The 20,281-nt window shown below is 44.0% G+C and overlaps 2 protein-coding genes across 5 annotated transcripts in view; one reads left to right on the top strand and one right to left on the bottom strand.

Annotated features, from left to right (window-relative positions):
* The window catches only part of esyt2b (extended synaptotagmin-like protein 2b), a 28,333-nt gene extending 21,659 nt beyond the window's left edge, over positions 1–6,674 (bottom strand). For 2 of the 4 annotated variants that reach the window (XM_052054094.1, XM_052054095.1), the window contains exons 1-5: positions 6,019–6,673; positions 1,181–1,222; positions 809–943; positions 496–572; positions 275–347 (exon numbers count right to left, since the gene is read on the bottom strand). In XM_052054094.1, the coding sequence (XP_051910054.1) occupies positions 275–347; positions 496–572; positions 809–943; positions 1,181–1,222; positions 6,019–6,423 (732 nt within the window). In that variant the 5' untranslated portion in view covers positions 6,424–6,673. Of the gene's footprint in view, positions 1–274; positions 348–495; positions 573–808; positions 944–1,180; positions 1,223–5,902 lie in introns of all 4 variants that reach the window. The other 2 variants (XM_052054093.1, XM_052054096.1) reach the window with 2 other exon arrangements.
* Positions 6,675–7,004: 330 nt separating this feature from the next.
* dync2i1 (dynein 2 intermediate chain 1) lies at positions 7,005–20,088 on the top strand. Its single transcript, XM_052054091.1, has 23 exons — positions 7,005–7,148; positions 7,315–7,463; positions 7,859–8,217; positions 8,279–8,334; positions 8,406–8,570; positions 8,651–8,710; positions 10,204–10,248; positions 10,468–10,663; positions 10,732–10,840; positions 13,227–13,356; positions 13,439–13,550; positions 13,926–14,014; positions 15,140–15,269; positions 15,342–15,517; positions 15,642–15,804; positions 16,389–16,496; positions 16,585–16,646; positions 16,746–16,797; positions 17,810–17,870; positions 18,115–18,214; positions 18,282–18,413; positions 18,863–19,086; positions 19,782–20,088. Exons 1-23 carry the CDS (start codon positions 7,134–7,136, stop codon positions 19,951–19,953), a joined length of 2,865 nt encoding a protein of 954 aa, XP_051910051.1. The 5' UTR covers positions 7,005–7,133; the 3' UTR covers positions 19,954–20,088.
* Positions 20,089–20,281: the final 193 nt, after the last annotated feature.

The following is a 20,281-nucleotide window of genomic DNA, read 5'->3' as shown; positions in this document are numbered from 1 at the left end:
GAAATGAGCGATATTAAGATCTAATGAAGAAAATAACAAACCACTCTCTCTCTTACTGAGCCGTCTACGCGAAATACCTCTCATGCCGGCCATTGTGGCGCTAACCTGACAACGCTGCTAATGAGCTACAGAGTCTTTGTTGGTTACATCCCAAGGTGAGAAAGACGAAAGACAAATAGATCTCGGAGGAGACACATAAAAGTCAATAGCACAAAACACTTTCATGGACCGAAGATGATACACAGGGCATAGTTTGCTCCAAACGCATATGTACCTGAACGCTCTTGATTCCTGCTTTGCAGTAGTAGCGTTTGATGTCCACGTCGATCTCAGTGTTACCTACAAAGCTGGCAAACAAGTGAACAATATGCCATCTGTTAACGTTTCTGCCAATGGAATAAATTTGATTTGTAGTCGGGCCGAGTGAGCTTAGCTAACCGACTCGGGCTTTTTTTGTTGTCCCAAACACTGAAGTCAGCACAGTTATTTTCGTACCTGATTTGTAGGTCCATGACAATCTGTCGTCGGTCCAGGTTCTCGGAGTAAACCTTCACACCGTTGACCCTCAGAGGCTACACCGCAACACACAACTGAAACTTTCGTTTCTCATTTCTGTGACTTTGGTGTCTGTCTGGCCTGCTGGCGGCAACACTGTTTGTAGGAACAGAGCTGCGTCTACTTCCTCAGAGATTCAAACTCAGAACCTCTTAACGATGCGCTAACCACCAGGACGTTTACGCCCACAGACAACTCAGCATAAATGATACAATGAATGGGCAACATTCATTGTATCATTAGGGATGCTCACTTTGTCTCCGATGTCGATCCTGCTGAAGCGAAAGGTGCTGAGGTGGGCATTGGACTCCTTAACGGCAGGCTCCACCGAGTCGCGGAACAGCTTCTCCACATACTTGCAGATGTAGGGCCACATCTGCTTCACCGTCTGCCATTAAGGAGAGCAAAACTCATTGGAACAATTCGTATTCTAAAAGGCCATCACTATGTACAGTAACTGCTGCAGAACTCCTGTATATTAGATAGGGGTAGGATGGGGTGCGAATCGCACAGCAATAAATGAAAGTTGGATCATGAATATTTATGAAAGGCTTTGGAATGTACTGTACAGGCGTGGCTTCACTCAAGCGAATAATGCGAAAAGACGGCCCCTGGCTTCTTTTACCTTGTTTAGCCACTCCACTCGCTCAACGTCCGGGAAGTGGACCTGCAAGGAAAACAGAGCAGACGAGTCCCGAAGTTGGGCTGTAAGCCTGATAAATGCCAAAATGTCTTTAAAGGTCAACACCAAGGACAGAGACACAGACATAATATGCATCCAAGCTTGAATAAACTCATAACAAGTTCATAAAAACTTCAGCCAAACAATTTATGATGAGGTCATTAAATTTTGGCATCGAACATAACATCGAGCAAATATATCATGGCTCAGACAAAAGATTACATTGAAAACTAAAATACAGATGTTTAAAAAAATACAGTACTGTATTTGGATATTTTATATTATTGTGTATTTTTCAGAGCGAAAGTTTAGAGTCTCCTGACATCTATCTTTGAAGTCCATCCATCCATCCATTTTCTACCGCTTATCCGGGGTCGGTTCGCGGGGGCAGCAGCTTAATCAGGGAAGCAAAGACTTCTCTCTCCCCAACCACTTCTTCCAGCTCTTCTCGGGGAATCCTGAGGCGTTCCCTGGCCAGCTGGGTGATATACTCTCTCCAACATGTCCTCTGTCATCCCAGGGGCCTCCTGCCGATGGGACATGCCCGGACCACATCGCCAGGCAGGCGTCCAGGAGGCATCCTAATCAGATGCCCGAGCCACCTCATCTGGGTCGTCTCAACATTTTGAAGTAGTAATTATTTTATTTTTCCAATCTTCCTGAGTTTGATCTTCCATTAGCACCTCACCATGATGTCAAAACACTGCCAGTCAAAAGTGAAACTCAAAATTTTAACACAGGAAAAAAAAAGCAACACGGAAAAAACTAAGAGCACTGTCACTGGAAAAAAAACATGAAGGGGAACTCTGAATCCTGACCTTATATAACACAATATACCGTATTGGCCCGAATATAAGACGGTGTTTTTTGCACTGAAATAAGTGGGGGTTGTCTTACATTCCAGGTCGATACGTTATACCCATTCACGACGCTAGATGACGCCAGATATCATTGAAGCGAATGCTGAACTTGACTACCCAGGCCAAAGTGAACCCCTGTCACAAAGAATAAAAATGAAAATAGCGTTAAGAAAGAAAAGAGATGAAAATAATAGAAGAGATTATTAGAAAATCTGGAGAAAGGTGGGTCGAACATCGGCCAGGTTAACCGGCAGCTGAGGAGAAGTTATGATGTAATTTACGTTTCAAAAACCAGAAGCCATTCATTTAGAAATGTGATTTCACTTTAGTTTACATATTTAAATGTTCAGATATTAAGATTTGAATGAGGCAAAATAACATGTTTTTTCTCTCAAATATATTGTTATTATCATTTGTTTCAGATGTACTGTAATTATTTTCTGTATAAAAATTAACTTAGTGTTCAAAAAGTATTTTTTCAAACTTGAGTCTTGAAAAAGAGGGTGTCGTCTTATAATCAGGACTGTCTTATATTCGGGCCATTACGGTAATGCCTGTATTTTATTTTTCGATGCAATCTCTTTGGTGGTGTATTTATCTATCTATCTATCTATCTATCTATCTATCTATCTATCTATCTATCTATCTATTTATTTATTTATTTATTTATTTATTGTCCTAGTCCTGTTAGTGATCAAGATATTCTGCTGCTAGTGGGTTTTCTTAGCCCTGTTAAAAAAACGGAACTGACAGGATCAAATAATACTCAGAACATACGGGAAGGTCCAACCCAGAATTGGGTCAGGATCTTAGTCCAGTTCAACCAGCTGGCCTAGAGTCTGCCTCTCTAAAACCAAAGTACAAGAAAAACCCTTTGTGGAAGAGGTTGATGAAAACAAGAAATCTATGGCACAGCACCGTATATCAAAATTTGGAGACAGAACATTGCGCACAAACAAACTCATAAACAAACCCAGCACTGGCAAATGTAATTAAGACCAATTGGAGTGGACACCCGCAGCTTTTTCTTTTACGCTAAAACCCAATGTCATAAGGACAAAGAAGCAGCATGGATTCAAATCAAACCAATATCTCGCTAATAACAGCAAAAGTTCATTAATGTTAATGAGCACAAATCAAATCTATCGAGCTGCAATTGTCAGCATTGCTGACATTCTCACACCTTTCGCCCCACTTTGACGCTTAGCCAGATCGGCTCAAGCGGTCAATGAGGTACTAGACTGATTGAACATGAGCCATCCAGTCATTGCAATTACAAAGACCACACCCTCCCCAAATGCAGCAGTGCGAGTTGTGGCGCGCAGTCAAGCAGTCAGAACACGGTGTCATTCCCACCGGAGTCCCTGCCAAAGTGCTTGTACGGCGTTTATGTTATCGTGGGGATGAAAAGGCGACGGGAACATGAAGAGCTACTTAGAGCGACGTATTGACTCGTCTTGTTATGAGCTCAATAGCAACAAAGCGAAAAGTGTGAAGTCAGGACAGGGTTAAGGCAAGAACAAACGTGGATGAGGAGGCTGTGGATAGAATTGTGAGGGGCACGAGCACTCCAAGCTGCAGCGATTGAGGTTAAAAAAAAAAAAGAAAAAAAAAGGAAGCTGAACTAAGTGCGGCGGCCCGGTAGTCCAGTGGTTAGCACGTCGGCTTCACAGTGCAGAGGTACCGGGTTCGATTCCAGCTCCGGCCTCCCTGTGTGGAGTTTGCATGTTCTCCCCGGGCCTGCGTGGGTTTTCTCCGGGTGCTCCGGTTTCCTCCCACATTCCAAAAATATGCATGGCAGGCTGATTGAACACTCTAAATTGTCCCTAGGTGTGAGTGTGAGCGTGGATGGTTGTTCGTCTATGTGTGCCCTGCGATTGGCTGGCAACCGATTCAGGGTGTCCCCCGCCTACTGCCCGGAGACGGCTGGGATGGGCTCCAGCACCCCCGCGACCCTAGTGAGGATCAAGCGGTACGGAAGATGAATGAATGAATGAACTAAGTGCGATTTTAGCAGTGCATGTGCAGGTAGAGCCACTGCAAAATGTCACCTCGTGACCCAATAAGTCGTCGCTGATAGTGTAGTGGTACACCCGCCGGGCTTGTGTACGGGCAGCGCGGGATTGTTTCCCACTCAGTGATGGTGTGGAAGTGGGTGTGAATGATCATTTGTCTCAACATGTGCCCTGTGACTGACTGGCGACCAGTTAAGGGTCTAGTGATTATTCTGTTCGGAGTACACTGGAGAGGTTCCAGCAACTCCCCCGTGACCTTGTTCAGGATAAGCAGTGTTGAAAATGGATGGACCCAATAAGTCACTTTTTTTATCAGGGTAACAGGAGTAGGGTGCTGCACGATTTGGTATTAACTTGATAGAAAGCAAACTCATTGCCAATTCCTGAATAGAAAGTGATCAAAACATACTGATATATTGACTGCTGTATGTACTGCAAGATTCATAAAACAGAGAGTGTATGTGATACCGTATGAGTCGTATCAACCTGATACCAAACATATATTGTCAATATTGCAAAAAGTGATGAAAACAGATACTGGTATTCTGGTATCTCTGCTCTTCCTATTTTAGGTCACTTTTTAATCAAGGTAACACATAGTGGCATGAGATCTAACACATTTGGTCTGGTCAACGCCAGTATCATCGATAATGGTGGTATTGGTATCAGCAATACTGACATTGCATGTCTGATCGGCTGCATCAATATCTACCAGAATACTGTATCTAGCATTTTAAATCAAATTGGTGATCGATTATAATTAGATTATTTCCCACTCAATCAAGGACATCATTGATCGGAAAATATCAGCAAAATAAGATATTACAGCAAACACAATCTCTTTCACTCCAATGATGTTCTGAGCTACCGTCGTTAATAATGCAAGGTTTCTCAGCATGTACATTCCAATTATTTCTAAATTTATAGTATTTTTATTATATTGTTTTGCCGGGTGTGGGTATCGGGTCTCCCCTATTTTTCCATGTATTGAATGTTTCTCAGTGTTTTTTTTAAGGGTTTGGATTTTATTTTTTCGAATGCATTTCAATGGCTGTCAACTAATCATGATTTTTGGCTATTCATGGGCCAAATCGCACCAAATAGCGGCGGGTCATCTGTACAGTGTTGAATAGATGGGATAGATTGCCCTATCTTCTGATTGGATCAATGATCAGTGTGTAAAGCCGAATTGACTTGGTGTCAGACAATACCAAATCATACTGTCGCGTACACATCTGATATTACTCTATTCAAAGCAAGAAAAACAGAAAGTGCCATAGCCGAAAATATTTTCAATCACTTTTTATTGGGGCAAAACCAAGACCAGTATCGATGTGATAGCAGTATCTACAATATAGGCTATGTATTTATTTAGATACCAAATCTCACAGTTTCACGCATCACTACCTGATGCTACTTTGACAAAAAGTAACTCAACAATAATAAAAGGCTAAAGCCCAAAATACCAATATCTGTTTTAGTCCTTTAAACCATATCTCTGAAAAAAAACTGTTTTGTAAAGCGCTTTGTTACAGCTGCCGCTGTTGCGAAAGCGCTATATAAATCAGCATGTATTGTATTGTATTGTATTGTAAAAATGATTACTGTATCAGCAATACTGTACTGTGTTGATACAAAATCTTTGACACTACCTGTGACGGATAACAAAAGTGATTAAAACAGAGAAAGTGAGCAAACTCAATCCTAAAATAACAGGGTGTCTGGTTCAACATTGTACCCTGCTGTATTTAGCTCAGACTTGAACTATAGGTCTAACGTCACTGCCTTACGTGAGGGGGGTGAGCGTGGACAGCTGGTCCCCAGTCACAGCTTTACACCTCCAGTCAGCTGACAAGCAAAGTTATAGTCGTACATGTGGAAAACAGAACGTTCCAGGGCATCTTACCCACGGCGGGAGGTCCGAGGTGGTAAGACCCGTCGCGAGGCTCTTCTCTTCCCGCTCCAAGAATGCCAAAGCCCGACTCAATCGGCTGCGCTTCCCTCCGGCATTTCTCCTCCACCAGAAATATACCACGAGTCCGATCAACATCCAACTGAAGCTGAACTCAAAGTAGCCCAGGGCGTAAATTGGGAAAATGAGCACAAAGGTCTTGGCGAATTGCAGCCACGTCTGCGCCAGCTCTCTGGTGGCCGACACTGGGCTGTCATCGTCGGGCGTGTTCTCCGCAGAGGGGCGATGGAAGCGGGCGCCGGGCGGAGCGTGGCCGTTCTCTTTGGGCGACGCCGCAGCGCCAGTGCTGGTGCTCGCACCATGAGCTCCTCGCACGGTCGTCATGCTGTCTCTGGACATGTCTCCTTGTTCCGACGGTCTAAAACGGAAGGGAAAAGCGGTGCGGTTGCTTCACATGCACGTTGTTGCTGAGCCATAACCTTCAATGGAAACCCTTCGAAGCCATTCCTCTGATTGCAGCGACTAAGCTGCAGAGCCTCACGGCTCCCGAGCTTACTCAGGGGTGGGAATGAACATTCCCAAAATGTGCAGTGGGGATCATGTGCTTGAACGCGTCTATTCATCCTATTCGACTAAGTTGAAGCTCAAAGAAATGGTAAAACACCATCATCTACTGGCCTTTTATAGGAAACGCATGTTATCCGAATCGATAATGCAGGCTGCAGCTATTCATAGTTTCGAACTTTTCCCGTCCACGGCTGGGATAGACTGCAGCAAACTCGCGACCCTCGTGAGGATAAGCAGTTCAGATAATTGATGGATGGATGATAAGGTAAATTGTTAGGCTCAATAATTTCACATTTTAAAAATTAGTACTTGAAAAACCCCGATAAGAGCGTTCCAATAGATCGGGGCGCGTGCTCTTCTATTGATTAATAAGCCTGTTGTCAAGTGGAAAATGACGCCTTCTCCTTGGATCTTATAACCGCGCATGCGCAAAGCCATGTGTTTTTTTTTTCTTTTTTAAGCCAATTTCTCGTCATGGTTGTGTCCTAGCAAACATGTAAGCTTTCCTGCCCATTGGAGCTATTTTTCCGAACAGCGACAGCATGCATCACGAAAAGGTATATAGTTTATAGTTTATTATTTAATCTGGGGATTTGTGTGACTTGACGAATTCGCTAGCTAATTCCTAGCGTTAGTATGTCGAGAAATTGACGTTGTCGTGCGCTTTTCCCGCTAGCCTGTCACTCGTTTTAAGCGTTTCATACGACCACAATGTCTACACAGAAAATAAGCATGGAAGACACCTGGTCTGCTGCCGAGCTGAAAAGACTGCTTTCCAGGAGGAAAGAACCGGAGCATGACAGAAAGCATCACCGCGGTGGGGATTCTACGGAGAGACGTCCTAGGGACTCCCGAGGAGAAAGAGACCACAGGTGGCTAAATACTGTACTCTAAATTTATACTTAATTTAAATAAGTTGTCAGTAGAAGTACACTCACTTGTTTCTGATTCTGGTAAAGTAGAACCACTGATCCAACTACTCAAGTAAAATACAGACACAGGAATGTATTTGGATACAAAAGTAAAATGTGTTTATCCTGTCAATTTCCTACAAAAGCCATTTACTTTAACCCAGCATTTTTTCTGTCAGCATTAGGTTGAATATTATAACAAGCCTGTATTGACAAAAAAGGAATGAAAATTATATATACATTTTCAAAGGTAGGGAGTAAAAGTCAAGTCATCCCAAAATACAAACTCAAGTTAAAGTTCTGAAAAGCTGACTTTCGAACAGTAATGTTACCATGTTACTTTCTACCGCTGACAGAGACCATCACGGAGAGAGGCGGGACTTTCACGCAGAGGAGAGAAGGGGTGACCGGGACAGGAGGTCAGAACGAGATAGGCGAGAGGACACGGGCAGGCGTGCACACGACTCCAGAGAGGACAGAGACAAGCGTGATAAAGGGAGGCCAAGGGAGGGACAAGAGAAAGAGGAAGACAGACTTAGGAGAAAGGAGGATACGGAAAGACGGAGGGAGGAACGAGATAAGGAAAGACGACGAGAGGAACGGGATAAAGAAAGACGGCGAGAAGAATGGGAGAGAAGGAGACACGAAGAGAGGAGGGATGACCAAGACAGACGTGAGAGGCATGAGGACAGGAAGCATTCAAGGGATGAAAGAGGTAAGCGTTTCCAATTATTGCAATTACGTTTCTAGTAGGCTAACATTTCTTCTTCCCACAGAATACCGAAAACAAAAAGAAGAGCGAGAAAGAAGACACAAAGAAAGAGAATATCATGTAGGCATTTCAAGTTTTGCGAATGGACGTTTCACCCACACTTGTTTGACGATTTCTTAATGTCCGTTCAGGATGAGAGGCTGAGGCGAGAGCGAGAAGAGGGAAGTGAGCAAGAGAGAATCGAGAGAGAAAGACGGAAAGAAAGGCGACGCAGAGAGGATGCAGAGAGACATCACAGCAGCTCCAAGGAATCCAAGCCGAGTCACAGCCATGAAGCTAAGACAAAAAAAAATGAGGTTAGTGGGTCACTTATTTGTACGATACCGACAACTAAATACTGGTTCATGTTATCATTTTGTTTTTGTTTTCGGTCCAGGAGAACGTCATGCGTTCAGAGAACGTGGCAGCTAAAGATGCCGGAGACAAGGAAGACCCAGTAAGATTCAAACCCTGGTTACTTCTGGAATTTTCACCGTTATTTTATCTGTTCTTAATGAAAAGCACCGTCTTGCACAGTAGAAATAAACAACAACTTCAAAAAAATCATCTTAAAACCGCTGGGTCAAAAATAACCCAAATTTGGTGAAATAGCTAACCCGGTATAATGTTATTGTAGTTGATGAAAAGTACTTAAATAATGAAAACAAGAATTGACTGCACATTTTCATAAATCATTCATTCATTCATCTTCCGTACCGCTTGATCCTCACTAGGGCCGCGGGGGGTGCTGGAGCCCATCCCAGCCGTCTCCGGGCAGTAGGCGGGGGACACCCTGAATCGGTTGCCAGCCAATCGCAGGGCACACAGAAACGAACAACCATCCACGCTCACACTCACACCTAGGGACAATTTGGAGTGTTCAATCAGCCTGCTATGCATATTTTTGGAATGTGGGAGGAAACCGGAGCACCCGGAGAAAGCCCACGCAGGCCCGGGGAGAACATGCAAACTCCACACAGGGAGGCTGGAGCTGGAATCGAACCCGGTACCTCTGCACTGTGAAGCCCACGTGCTAACCACTGGACTACCGGGCCGCTTTCATAAATCATTTTTTTAAATTATTCTAGTTAATGAAAAGTACTGAAATAAATAAAATTGATTATTATTATTGTTCAAAAAAAAAGAAACGACATCTTACCTTGATGAAAGTATTGCGAAGATCTCCTTCATTTTTAGATTTGTCAATTCATATATACATGAACTTTTGGGGTTCATTTTAAAAGTATTTATTTAGGCATTGCTATTTGCCGTGCATCCATACAGAAGAAGGGAGGTCAAACAGTCCTAAGAACTGGAGTTTACTTTATTGCACAAGAGTTAGAGACTTTCCTTTCGTATTGCACTCAAAAATACTCCATACAAGGATCCGAAAAATCTAAAACTAAAATAAATTGAAGCAATCATGACAAAATAAAAATGAACAAACCTGCTCTAAAAATGAATTAACTGAATTTAAAAAAATCGAAATGAAATAAAAACTTATCCGAACTATTGTAACCCTGGCCCAGCCCTTTGGATTGAAGATTTTGAGCCATTAAGGGGTTGAAAACCATCCTGATGAGTCAAATCTACTAAGAAATGTGTAACCTGGTTACTGTTATTGCTGTGGTGAAAAATCATGCTAATTTTATTGCCAATGTTTTCCAAAAAGAAGAAAAATCAACTTTTCCCTGATATGTTTGGCACATTTTGTTCATTGGATGCCCTTCCTGATGCAACAACGTCACATAAAATTGACTTCGACTTCAGTACAGAACAATAGGGTAACCAGTTTCAGCTCTTCAGCCGGCTTGAATCTGCTAAATCAAAATGATAAACCCAACCTTGACTAAAAGTAACCCAATCTGTGAGGAAGCGACCTTGATTTTTTTTTTCGTGTGTAGTTGGATTGCTTGCATTGTGTTGTCTGTGTTTGTCACACATGTGCAGGTAGCCAAGGGTGAGCTTTCACACGAGTACGAGGAGGACTTTGAGGTAAGATGATAACGGCCACACTTGCATATCTGAGTGTTGTGTCTTTAATTGCATTCTTTTTTTGTGTGTGTGTGTGTGTCATGTGTTACGCTTGCATGCTCTAATTGGTTTACTTGACCAGAAAGCGGTAAGGAATTTTCACACCCGTTTGTACAAGTGTTTACCCGGATTTGGCGCATCCTTCAGTCAAGTGCATTTTTTTTTTTCCCATTTTGGCAGGACTACGAAGAGGATTTTGAGGAACTGGACGAGGATGATAAGGATGCCGAGGAAGAGCCCAGCAATCTGGAGCTGGGGGAGGAGGTTAAAGCCATCCAAAAAGCCATGGGTGAAGAAAATGAACGAGTCCGTGCCTCTTTTAATACTCTTAGCACAGAAGAAGAAGAAGGGGAGGAAAAGCCTGCGTCATCCAGAGGTAATTCTGACCTATGATTTCGTATAAAATCAGCGCATGTGGGATAATAATGCACCTTTCACTGTCAGTGAATACATCCGACGAAAAGGACAGTCGATGCTCCCAGCGAGGAAAGTTTATCGACTTTGTGGCGGCGAAGCAGCGGGAAGTCAGCAAGAAACTGGCCATGAAACAAAAGTAAGCGACGAATTTCATCCTTGATGTTCATCCTGTCATGCACCAATTCTGATAACATGATACGCTGTCCACTGTAGTTTAACTGCTGTCCCTGAAAGGGTTAAGATGAAAGTCAGTAAACTATCCATCCATCCATCCATCCATCCATCCATCCATCCATCTTCTACCGCTTATCCGGGGCCGGGTCGCGGGGGCAAGAGCTTTAGCAGGGAAGCCCAGACTTCCCTCTCCCTAGCTACTTCTTCCAGCTCTCCCCGGGGGATCCCGAGGCGTTCCAGGCCAGCTGGGTTACATAGTCTCTCCAGCGTGTCCTGGGTCTTCCTCGGGGTCTCCTCCCGGTGGGACATACCCGGAACACCTCACCAGGGAGGCGTTCAGGAGGCATCCAAATCAGACGCCCAAGCTACCTCATCTGGCTCTTATTGAAGTGGAGGAGAAGCGGCTCGACTCTGAGCCCCTCCCTGATGACCGAGCTTCTCAGCCTGTAGAGAAAACTCATTTCGGCCGCTTGTATCCGGGATCTCGTTCTTTCGGTCACGAGCCATTGCTCGTGACCATAGATGAGGGTTGGAACGTAGATCGACCGGTAAATTATAATAATGTAATCATAATAATGGATAGATAAAGGATTTGAGCTGGACAAACTGAGTGCGGCCGATGAGGTAGGAGTGGAAAATTGAGAGCTTTGCCATTTGGCTCAGCTCCTTCTTCACCGCGACAGACCGATACAACGTCCGCATCACAGCAGACGCTGCGCTGATCCGCCTGTTGCTCTCTCGCTCCCTCCTGCCCTCACTCGTGAACAAGACCCCAAGATACTTAAACTCCTCCACTTGGGGCAAGATCTCCCCCCCGACCCGGAGGGGGCACTCCACCCTTTTCCGACTGAGGACCATGGTTTCAGATTTGGAGGTGCTGATTTTCATCCCAACCGCTTCACACTCGGCTGCGAAACGCTCCAGTGAGAATTGGAGAGCCCTGCATGAAAGAGCCAACAGTACCACATCATCTACAAAAAGCAGAGATGCAATACTGAGACCACCAAAACAGACCCCCTCAACGCTTCGGCTGCGCCTAGAAATTCTGTCCATAAAGGTTATGAACAGAATCGGCAACAAAGGGCAGCCTTGGCGGAGTCCTACCCTCACTGGAAATGATTGCGACTTACTGCCGGCAATGTGAACCAAACTCTGACATCAGTGGTATAGTGACAGCCCGCATCAGGGGGTTCGGTACCCCATACCCTCGAAGCACCCCCCACAGAACTCCCAGAGGGACACAGTCAAACGCCTTCTCCAAGTCCACAAAACACATGTAGACTGGTTGGGCGAATTCCCACATACCCTCGAGGACCCTGCTAAGGATGTAGTGCTGGTCCACTGTTCCACGACCGGGACGAAAACCACACGGCTCCTCCTCAATCCGAGGCTCGACTTTCTGACGGACCCTCCTCTCGAGCACCCCTAAATAGACCTTACCAGCGAGGCTGAGGAGTGTGATCCCTCTGTAGTTGGAACAAACCCTCCGGTCCCCCTTTTTAAAAACAGGGACTACCACCCCGGTCTGCCAATCCAGAGGCACTCTCCCTGTTGACCACACGATGTTGCAGAGGCGTGTCAACCAGGACAGCCCCACAACATCCAGAGCCTTGAGGAACTCTGGGCGGATCTCATCCACCCCTGGGGCCTTGCCACCGAGGAGCTTTTTAACCACATCGGTGACTTCAGCCACAGAGATAGGAGAGCCCACTTCAGAGTCCCCAGGCTCTGCTTCCTCCAAGGAAGACGTGTTGGTGGAGTTGAGGAGGTCTTCGAAGTACTCTGCCCACCGGTTCACAACGTCCCGAGTCGAAGTCAGCAGCGCCCCAACCCCACTGTGTTAGTGGTGCACTGCTTCCCCCGGCTGAGACGTCGGATGGTGGACCAGAATTTCCTCGAAGCCGTCCGGAAGTCGGCTTCCGTGGCCTCACCGAACTCTTCCCACGCTCGGGTTTTTGCCTCGGCGACCACCGAAGCTGCGTTCCGCTTGGCCAGTCAATACCCGTCAGCTGCCTCTGGGGTCCCACAGGCCATAAAGGCTCGATAGGACTCTTTCTTCAGCTTGACGGCATCCCTTACTGCTGGTGTCCATCAGCGAGTACGGGGGTTGCCGCCACGACAGGCACCAACCACCTTACGGCCACAACTCAGATTGGCCGCCTCAACAATAGAGGCACGGAACATGGTCCACTCAGACTCAATGTCCCCCGCTCCCCCTGGAACATGGGAAAAGCTCTGTCGGAGGTGGTAGTTGAAACTCCTTCTGACAGGAAACTATCCCCCACTAATTTTTTGGTTTGTTTTCTTTAACGGAAAAAAAAAATCTCGATTTTGCTTTTTAATTACAGGAAGCGCAGTGCAGAGCTACTTCGCTTAATTGATCTGGATTTCTCCACTACAATTTCCCTTCTGGATCTTCCTCCCATCAGCGAATATGACATGTACATTCGGAACTTCGGAGCTGCAAATACAAAGCAGGTCAGTCGGCGTGAAACTTTGTCCGCTGATCACATTCTGCGATGCCGCGTTGTTGCCTTAATTCTGATGACTTCCTCGGCAGGCTTATGTGCAGTGTAACGAGGATAATGCAGATCGAGACGTCCAGACTGAGGAGGTGGACTCGAGTGACAAGTGGACACAGCATCCCGCAGAGCACGGCGGCGCCTGTGGCGGTAGGAAACATGCAAACAACGAAATCTCTGACTTGAATGCAGACTTTCTACACTTTCATAGATATGCACCTTCTGCATGTTCTCATGAAATTATAAACTGTCTCTGCATAAACACAAAATGTAAACATCTGTCAATTGCATTAAATTTATGACAATGGATTTAAAAATAAAAAAACACCGTCATTAGACCGCTTGAGTTTTTAATCTGGGATTTTTTTTTCCCCACATACCACTTGAAGGATTTTAGGAAGAAAAAAAGGCAGTGGTCGATTGCAGTGAAAGAAAGCAATGACATGTAGTCATTTGTGACAGTTTAACAGAACTACCATGTAAAATTGTGACATTGTTGTGTTAATATCCCCTTTTTATCCACAGATCCAAACCGGTCACATGAAATTCGAAACATGAGCGGAATGAACTTTGATTCAAGGCGTTTGGCCATCTTCCTGCGTACCGCCTCCCAGGTGACTTGTCTTTATTTGGAGGGGAATCGAGCTTGCTTCTCTAAAGCTGTTGTTGTCAATTTTTGCACCATGGTTCCCTTTTTTTTAATATGGAGACTACAGTAGTGAAGTACTTGTACTCGTTTCTTGGGTTGAATAACTTTGAGAATTTGAAAAATAACCCAATAGTCAGTATTGCGATTTAATGTGTACCGTATTTTCACGACCATTCGGCGCACCGTATTGTTGGGCGCAGTCTCATTAACGGGTGCTATTTCTGTATTTGACACATAGACAAAACACACTGTATTATTGGGTGCAGTTTTACAGTGGTAAAACATACGCCAGCTCAAACATACGGCATGCATGCGCGCACGCTAAAAACATGTTAGCTTGAAGCATACGGTAGCATGCCAAGACATACGGATACAAGCTAAAAACACTTCCGCCTTTTCTCTATATAAACAGCGTGTTGGCTGTCAGTCAGGTTATGGAACTCGGCGCATACACAAGACGCTCCGCATTATAAGGCGTCCTGTCCATTTTGGAGAAAATTTAAGACTTTTAATGGCGCCTTATAGTTATGAAAATATGGTAATTATTTTTTCCAAGTCATCTTCCCATGTATTGTGAAGAAACACGATCAATAAATTAATTATTATTTAATTACAATAAATCATCCAATATTTTTTTTATACAAAAATGTTTTTTGTAGGTTAGTCGTATGCTAAAATAAGTGCAAATTGAACCATGAATGAATTTGAAAGACAATTTATTTATCGACTTAAGTTCACTTTGACTCGCACTCTTTTAAATGATCACGATGACGCCTTCAATAAATTCTAACAAACAAGTATGGTGTAAATTTAAGTCATGACTTAAAAAATAAATCATGACTCAGATTATAGCCGTAATGCAAACAAATCTGTGGCTTCATCACTTTGACTTTTCATGAAATGGGAATTTTGTAGACTGTACTTCTTGAGCAGAATTTATAGTATCCGAACAGTAAAAAAGTAAATAAATTAAACATACATCAAATAAGACAAAGAAAGAAAAGAGAACCTATCAACCGAATTGAATGTTGTACTTTTTTCAAAATTGTAGCCGTTGCGATTTGGAAATTTCATTCCACTACATTTCCAGGTGATGGCAGTGCTTCTGGAGGAGGATCACGCCGAGCGGAGTTCCTTCCAGGGCCAGACGACACAAACAGATGGTCTGTCGTTTAGTGACGGAAGTGTGCAACTCAACACCGACTTGCCTTTTCTCCGCGGTGCGCAGGTGCCATCACATCGGCTTGTATTGACCTTGTACATTCAACTAAACGAAATTGGTTTTTATCCAGGTCGCACCATCAGCCAGGTGCTTTTCTCCCAAGCGCATAGACACATGCTCCTGTCTGTCCACAAGCCCCCAACTTCACCCATTGATATCGTGCAGCATCACGACTGCACCACCATCTGCGTGTGGAACATGTGGGAGCCATCCAGACCCCAGAAGATCCTGCTCTGTGAATCAGAGGTGCCTTTTGTGGATTATTCCTAGTCCTGTTTTTTTCCAACTCAAGGATGTTTCAAATGGCCAAGTATGAGTACACTTGTACTATTTTAGTTTAAGATGTAACTCCTGCCGATTCCTCTCTCAGGTGCAGTGCTGCTGTTTCAGCCCGGGAAAGGCCACCCTGGTGTTTGCCGGCACGTCTGTCGGCTCCGTGGCGCTGTGGGACCTCCTCGAGCCCGCTGGAAACCACGAACGCCTGAAGTTGGGCGACGGCGAATGGACCTTCAGACGGCCTACATTCTCTACCGGTATGTAAATTTGGCCGGGTCATGTCCCCATGAGGAAGAGTTTGCAAAATGGCAGCCCTCCATCGGATTTTCGTTTTTGTGAATCCTATCATGATATGTACAAATGCCTCAAGTCGTACACATTTTCTAAAACTGTCATCAGATTTAAATTGAATTAAATTTATAGGCTGCAATTTTGGAAGAAAAAAATCTGTAGATATAAATAATCTGATATTGTTTATTTTAAAATAGATTAATTTATTGCTTGTGTTGGTTAAAAAAAAAGACATGGCAAGTTGAATTTGGAAAATGAAATGTATATTAAATCATTGGTTATGAGAGTTGAATTTATCCCACAAAATCCCAATGAGAGGCATTACAAAGACATTTGGGGGTGTTCATATGTACTTAACGTGTTCGCAGAGTGTGTGTGGTGTGTTTTCCTTCTTCTCCTTTCCACAGTTATGGTGCAATATTTCAAGCCTACAGCAGGCTCCACTGCAAGTCAAATATTGGTTTAACTCTCATCTGGAGTCGGTGGCGATACATAACAGGGACAGCTGTTGAAAGTCTCTCCTGTTCGTGTGTGTGTTGGGGGTGTGTAGATGCAGTGCCCTCTGCCCATTTCTCGGCAGTGACGTCCGTGGAGGTGGTTCCAACCAATACGACTGGGATGCCGGGGTCAGAGGTGGCATTTTTAGCATCCGAGGAAGGTGAGACATTCTGTCTGCAGGGGATAAGGAGGAATGTTGTGTGTGCTTCAGACTGTCATAATGGCTACAATCTCCCCATAATATCCAGAGTTGTTGGGGTTGTCCTTCCAGCTGGCCTCGCAGGACGACAGCGGGCGTTTGAATCTTTGGGTACGTCTCCATTTTATTATTATTTTTTTAAGCTTTTTTTTTTTCGTTTGTTTGTTTTCCAGGCAATGCCTTAAAGTGTGTTTTGTCTGTGGCCTGTAGGTGGTAGTGCAACTGCCAAAAGCCAATGAGGCGGGCTCCCAGACAGATCTCGGCAAGTCCTTTTTGTCTTTTTTTTTTGCCCCCATGAACATACTTAAGCTGTCAACCAGGGCTGCACAAGTGACATCCACATTTGAACTGCATATTAGTTTCAGTTACATTTAAAAAGCAGCACGTCCATCCATCAATGCGCTTTCTGTACACTACGTGAGGTTTCAGATTTACAGATTCAGTTATTCACCAATGACTTTGCTGAGAAACATAATATGACCTTTTTTTTTGTCCACACACAGTCTAAACATGTACATTGACATAAACATACAATACAACCTTGCCGGTCCAATCACAGAAGCACACGCTTTCTCTCTACAGAAGACATTCACAAAATGTAAATGTCTGTGCCCCCTCACATTCGAACATAATATCAAGATTGATCTTTACATAAACACAGATAAAGTGAACAACTGTCGATTTTCATACACACAATGTGAACTTCTGTCTGTCCGCTCCAAAACACAAGAAATCAAAGTTAAACATCTGGGCATTCTCATACGCACTTCATGTGAAATCCGTCTCGCTAATCGGACGGATAATTTAATCAGCCAATATTAGCTCCTTTAAGAAGTCTTTTTGGCTAAATTTTGAGATTTTTTTTTAAACTTAACACATTACAACACACGACAAAGATAAGGGCAACACCCCCCAAAATCTCTCTCTTCTAAAGTTAGACAAATGCTAAATGACAAATTATGTAAATATTTATTATTTTATTCATTCATCAATCACACAGTTTTTATTCATGATTATATATCTTGTTTTATTCATTGGCCACTATATCGGTTATCTGAATTTTATTCCGCTAAACATCTAATCATTATCATTCTCAAAAGATCCACATCAGTCGGGCCCTAATGTGAACTTGTCTTCACCCATTAAATGTTAGTCTGAGCGGCAAAAGAATGTACACAAGTCAGGAGCTCTGAACATCACAGCAGTCCCGGCTGGTGAACAAACCCTATACGCTCGTATTTCTCACACGTGCGCGTACACATTTGGTTTTGCAGGTCTGAGGCCAGGTGGCAAAGTGAAGCTGCTCCACAGTTCTGCCTGCGTGACAGCTGAGGGGTGAGATATGATAAACAGCGTGTGATGATCGTTTGTCGGCGCCAGGCGAGCCCTCTCGAAATAGGCTATAAAGCGGCACACAGCTGCCGCAATGGAGCTAAGGAGGGGGGGGAGGGGGCAAAGATCTCATTTGTTATGCTGTTATGCTATTTTGTCGTCTAAACATATCTGCGTAGAAGCGTTGAGTGTTCCGGGTTGTTTTTGGATGGGAATCTTATAACCCCTCACCTTACCTACCTCGCAGGGTGTCGCTGTCGCATGCGGACAAAACCGGACCGCCGCAGTCACTTCATTTAAAATTTCTCTCCACTGACCCCAGTCATTTCTTCGTCGGCACTAATTTGGTGAGCATGAGCCAAAATACCAAACTAAAACTCGAGCACGCTTTAAAATGATACATTTCCACTCAAGGGTTTAGTCAGTCACGGCACCACTCAGGGATTGAAGGCCCTGCCCAAGTGCTACACTTCGCAGGAGTTGGCCACCCGACTTGTAGATGTCACCGCCATCAACTTTTCTCCTTTCAGGCCTCAATTGTTTTTGGTGAGCAACAACCACGAATGTTCATGCAGAAAAACAAACTACGGTATTTAAAAACCATGCATCTCTGTGTATTTTGTCAACTCTATACATAATGCACTTGGGAAAAAAATGAGACTTAATTAAGTGTACATCAACAAAAACTGCACATTTTATGCACATATGATTCCTTTAAAAAAAATTATTAAATTAGCCAAAATGCCAATGAAATTATAAAGTGTTGTGTGTGGAATTTTGAGGGGCAGGGGGTGGGGAAATTAAATCCCCTTTGAAATGGAACAGAACAAATATTTGAAAAACTAAACTGCGGTGAACACTTTCCGGAGTGCACACTCCTATCTGTCCATTTTGAGATATGATTTAATATGACAGAAGGACAACATTAATGAATCTATAAATGATTGCACTGTAACTTAACCGAGATTTTGAACATTACCATGATCGTGTCCCAGGTGGGCTGCAGTGACGGGAGCCTGCGCTTACACGAGGTCAGCCATGGCAAACCGGCGTACGAGTGGATGGACGGCACTGCCGGCGAGGCGGTGGTCTCGCTGCAGTGGAGCCAAACCAGGCCGGCGGTGTTCTGCGTGTTGGATGCCTCCTCCCGCCTTCATATTTGGGACCTGCTGAAGAGCGATACGGCGCCTGTGGTCACAGAGCAACTGGATGCAGACAGGTGATTTTTAATATTTTGTGTTTAGCTACAGCACAGGTGTCAAAGTCCAGGCCCGGGGGCCAGATCTGGACCGCCACATCATTTTATGTGGCCCGCAAAATCAAATCAAGCATGTCAAGTTCCATGATGCTTGCTAAAGTCTGAACCAAAATTTCAAATGGTCATATGTAATCCACAATAACAGCCATTATTCTTGACTTCTGAGAACTAAAACTAGTTATTCATCAATTTGTTTTGCGCTGCGTATGTAATATGTGGAGGTGACTAAACATTTATGTGGTTACCCAAAATTCATAACAGCCCTCCAAGGCAAACCGTAACTACAATGTGGCCCGCGACAAATTTGAATTTTGACACCCCTAATCTACAGTGTAGGGACAGAGCTTTGCTGCCAATCGTGAAAATCACTGAGCAACAGACACCCCCTCCCAAAAAAAGGGGTTGTAATTGTATTTACATGCCAAAAGGCGACAACAAAAGCGAGAGAGAGCATGAAAAAGACACTCAAACAAACTTGCGTACTTCTAAAAAGTGTGTTTGAACAAGCTGAAATGTGTTTCAAGTGTGTCCGAAAGATAAAACTATTACAAACATATGTATTTTTATTTTCTCTCGAGATCAAATATTTTCATCAAATGCAAGTAGGTCTGGAACGTATCCGAGCAGACGTTGACTGCATGATTCTACTCTCTCAGGCTGACGGCCATGGCTGCGTTTGGAGATCCAGGACAACAAAACACCTACTCAGGAATTGCGACAGCACACCAGTCGGGTAAAATAGAAATGCACTATTTCGCAAAGGAGTTTACCATCCAAAGTCGTGAGGAAGAAGAAACATTCGATGGGAAGATTGTAGAATCTTTTTGAAACCCTTGAAGCACCTTTTATGGTTATTTAGGACTCGGGATGACCTCTACAGATTGTGTACATTTCGTCACTCGTGTATTTTTATAGTGTATATTTGCATATGTAAATATAAACGTTTACGCTTGTCGATCAATATGACCGAATCATGAGAGTTTGTTGCTTTGTGCAACGCTTTGTTCATTTACACACACACACATACACACAGAAGCAATAATTCAGGTACAGTGTTAGGTCAATTCAAAATGTATGCGGAGTAATATTGACTAACATCACCACCCTTTCAGGTATGTTGGGAGTTGGGAAAAAGGTGAAAACAGGTTTTGTTGTA

This window comes from Hippocampus zosterae, chromosome 20 (assembly GCF_025434085.1).
Source record: "Hippocampus zosterae strain Florida chromosome 20, ASM2543408v3, whole genome shotgun sequence".
In the NCBI taxonomy this organism is placed as follows: domain Eukaryota; kingdom Metazoa; phylum Chordata; class Actinopteri; order Syngnathiformes; family Syngnathidae; genus Hippocampus; species Hippocampus zosterae.
Note: the sequence above shows the minus strand (reverse complement) of the source record. Positions and strands in the feature narration are given on the sequence as shown.

Coding starts and splice junctions, on each gene's coding strand:
- dync2i1 (XM_052054091.1), top strand. Junction 10,664..10,731: donor AAAGCCTGCGTCATCCAGAG/GTAATTCTGACC, acceptor TTTCACTGTCAG/TGAATACATCCGACGAAAAG. Junction 19,087..19,781: donor GAGCAACTGGATGCAGACAG/GTGATTTTTAAT, acceptor CTACTCTCTCAG/GCTGACGGCCATGGCTGCGT.